Source organism: Gracilinanus agilis, unplaced genomic scaffold (genome assembly GCF_016433145.1).
Source record: "Gracilinanus agilis isolate LMUSP501 unplaced genomic scaffold, AgileGrace unplaced_scaffold55862, whole genome shotgun sequence".
NCBI lineage: Eukaryota > Metazoa > Chordata > Mammalia > Didelphimorphia > Didelphidae > Gracilinanus > Gracilinanus agilis.
The window spans coordinates 1-3,336 of NW_025391201.1; the positions used below are offsets into that span (position 1 = coordinate 1).

Sequence of the window (3,336 nt, forward strand, 5' to 3'; positions counted from 1 at the left end):
GGAGGGAAGGCCGGCCCACTGTTCCAGCCAGACACCCACCCAGCCACGAGGATTTTGGGGATTTCTCCAGCAAAGGCTTCGGCCATCTCGCGGCTGCCCACGTTGGCGATGCAGTGCAGAGCCAGGCCCATGAAGGTGGGGTTGCGGCTTGCCAGGTCATTCTTGATGGCATTATTGATCAGGCGAATGAGCTCGCTGTTGGAGTTCACTAGGACGGAGATGAAAAGGTAGCCCTGCGTGCCGGGGAAAAGGGAGTTAGTGGCGGCCATGAAGAGCTGGAAATCGCTGCGCTGCGTTCGCTCCCGCCCCGCCAGGACAGTCTCGGGGGGGCCCAGGGGTCCGAGCAGGGTGAGTCAGACGTTCCGACTCCTCAGGACTCCCGGCCTGGATCAGGCTCTCCTCAGGCTTCCGCCTCGCTGACTGCCCGGAATAACGATCATAATCACAGCAGCAGCAAACACTTCTGAGCTGCCAACCCTCACGACACCCTGTCACTGTCCCCATTTTACAGGTGAGAAATCTGAAGCTTCTGAAGCAGAGCGAGGCGAAGCGCCTGGCCCGGCGCCCCACGGCTCATCGGGGTCTGCGGCTGGATCGGAACTAGGGGCTCCCAGCTGCCGAGGACATCTCGCACTCGATGCTTTCATGGTGTGCAGTCCTCGCCCTCCCTGGGACCCTCACACTTCCTCAGAGCGGTCTGAGCCTGCCGCCTCTCCTACCCTTCTCCCACTCAGGTTTGCACTTGAGGACCCAGGAGACGCCTCTCTCAGCTTCCGAAGCCCTCCAGAACCAGGCCCCCCTCCAGCCGCAGAGGCCCTCTCATCTCCTGCCTCCAGGCCTCTGCCCTTGGCCTTCTCCCCTGCTCTCTCCCAGCTCCCCCCCTTCTCGCACTCTGGGGCGGCCCCTGCGGGCGAGCTGACCGACCGGACTCCGGCACGCTCCTGGCAAGCTCGCAGCCCGGCAGGGCACGCGGGCCTCGGGGGGACTCACAATCTGCTTCTCCGTGTACCGGTTGGAGCTGAGCAGGTTCACCGCCTCCATGTGGCCGAAGTCGATGTCGTGGCCCAGGAGGAAGATGAAGAGCAGCTTACACACGTACTTCTTCTTGCTGTAACCGTCCAGAGCCTTGTCGCCTGCGTCGGGGAGAAAGGGGTGAGGGAGGGTCTGCCGGCCGGCCGGGAGCCCACCGAGGCCTGCCACGGCGTCTACACCACTCGAGGGAGCCGCAGTCCCTCCAGAGCGCACCACAGCGGGGAAGAAGGTCGAGGCCTCCCCTCCTCCAAAGGGGGCTGCCTCGGCGGGCTGGATGGGAGACCCCCCACCCCTCTGCTGCAGACTCGGGGACTCCCCCAAACTTTCATCCTTTACGGGACGGCCATCGGGGACCAGACACAGCAGGAAACACGGGGGACGTAAACCTCCCAAACCAACTGAAAATGGCGAGAGGAAAAAACGGAGGCAAATGGGGGCGGCAGTGAAGAGCCTCACGTGTAACTGCCTGCCACAGAGACCACGTGGAGGTCCCACGAGCGCCCGGAGAACACAATCCAATGAACCCGTCACAGGCCCTGGAGCCACGCAGACAGGCAAAGCTATGCCTGCGAGAGTGAGCAGGAGGCCAGGGCAGCCCCCAGGCTGGGAGCGGGGGGGCCCCAGACACTGGACAAGGACCGAGTCGCCTCCTCGGCCTCCTCCCCAACAGCCCTGCTGCATCCTCCCCGACTCTGCTTCTTCTGGCACTTCGCACCCGGGGCTTCTCCCCGTGCCACCTCCCTTCCTGGTGCCGCTACCCCATTAGAGCCTCAAAGGCTCTTACCCCGGAGCTGGGCATTCGCTAGGCCACCCGGACCCTGTCGGGCTGTCGCCCCAGAGGGGAGCACCTTCCAGGGGCCCCGGGCCAGACCCCAGACTCAAACCCTCCCTCCCCACCTCGAGGTTCTCGGGGAGGCCCGGGGCCAGCGCTGGCCGTGCCACTGCCTCACCTTTGAATTTGGATCGGATGTTGGCCAGTTCTTTGTTTATCCGCTTGATCTCCGCCTCCTTACTCTTGCCTGAAAGAGAACAGAGAATGGAGGCCCGTGAGCCCCCCCGACATGCGCGGCGAGCCGCCTTGCCACCGGTGCCAAGAGGGTGCCAGGGGCCACGGCTCGGGCAGGCCTCCCACTCCTGCAGCCCCTGGAGACGTGGCGGGCGCGTGGCCCGGCCAGAAGAGACGGCGCTCAGCCTTACAGACGCGAGAAGCCCTCTGAGCAGGGCCAGCCAAGGCTTCGAGAAAAGGCCCGAATCGGGAGGGAGATGGCGGGCCGAAGCCCTGGCTCAGCTTGGCCCCTTCCCCCCACCCCCGGGGGCCTTGGGCTCTCTCCACTTCCCCGTCCTCTCCCGTAAAGGGAGGCGCCGGACGCCAGCACTCCTGGGTCCATCCCGCTGCGGCTCCCCCTCCTCCGTGACGGCCAGGCCCTCCTGGAAGACCCCTGGCCAGCTCTGCCTCCCACCCAAGGAAAGGACACGGAGCTGTGACGTGGGGGTGACCGGCAACAGCTCTCCTAGGGGCTCTCCATGAGACACGGCCCGGGGCGGCAGCCCCCGGGAAAAGGGACAGCGTCCAGGCCAGGCCAGGCCAGGCAGAGTCCCCATCCGGGTGGGCAACACTCCAGAGGAGCCCGAGGGGTGGGCGAGCCGAGGGAAGAAGGAAGAGAGCCAGCAGAGGAGGCTGCTGGCAGACCACAGCCGAGCTTCCTAGGGAAGAGCCGTTCTCAGGGGCTCCAGAGGGGATCCGAGCGGACGGTGCCAGAGATGGAGCAGCTTACTGGGGGGAGAAACTTCCTCACTGGATGCTGCCCCTCCCCCGTCTGGTCCCTTCCTCCCCCAGACGGCAGCACCTACTCGCCCCGGACGCCCCTCCGGGCTCTGCCCGGGTCCCCTCTTCTCCCTCAGCCCCCCGTGGGCCCCACCATCACCGATCTCTGGGCAATAGCTAGCCCCAGCCCTCTCTCCAGCCCCAAACCTGCTACCGCCCAGGGGCTGCCTCAGACCAGATCTCAACACGTCCAAAACGGACGCATGATCTCCCCCAAAGCCTCCCCTCCAACGTCCCTAGAGCCATCGAGGCCACCCTCCCAGGCCCGCCAGCGGGGCACCTTCCTGGGCCCGTCGCTCGGGCCGTGCCACGCTGGCCTCCAGCCTGTCCTTTCTAAGAGCCCCCACGTCAGCCACTGCCAACAAGCACCGGGGCTCCCTGGTACCTCCAGGGTCAACTAGAGAATCCTCTGGTTGGCCTTCCCCACCCTTGTGAAGCGGGGCGCCTCCACCTCCCTCCTTTACATGGACTCTCGGACC

General features: G+C 65.7%; 1 protein-coding gene across 1 annotated transcript; it reads right to left on the bottom strand.

Annotated features, from left to right (window-relative positions):
- Positions 1 to 39: 39 nt before the first annotated feature.
- On the bottom strand, positions 40 to 2,634 carry LOC123256080 (AP-2 complex subunit alpha-2-like; the record flags this gene model as incomplete). Its single annotated transcript, XM_044684770.1, has 4 exons — positions 2,340 to 2,634; positions 1,983 to 2,051; positions 991 to 1,133; positions 40 to 233 (listed from the first exon to the last, which is right to left on the bottom strand). Coding segments are annotated over exons 1-4 (701 nt in total), but the record flags the coding sequence as incomplete, so codon positions are not given.
- Positions 2,635 to 3,336: the final 702 nt, after the last annotated feature.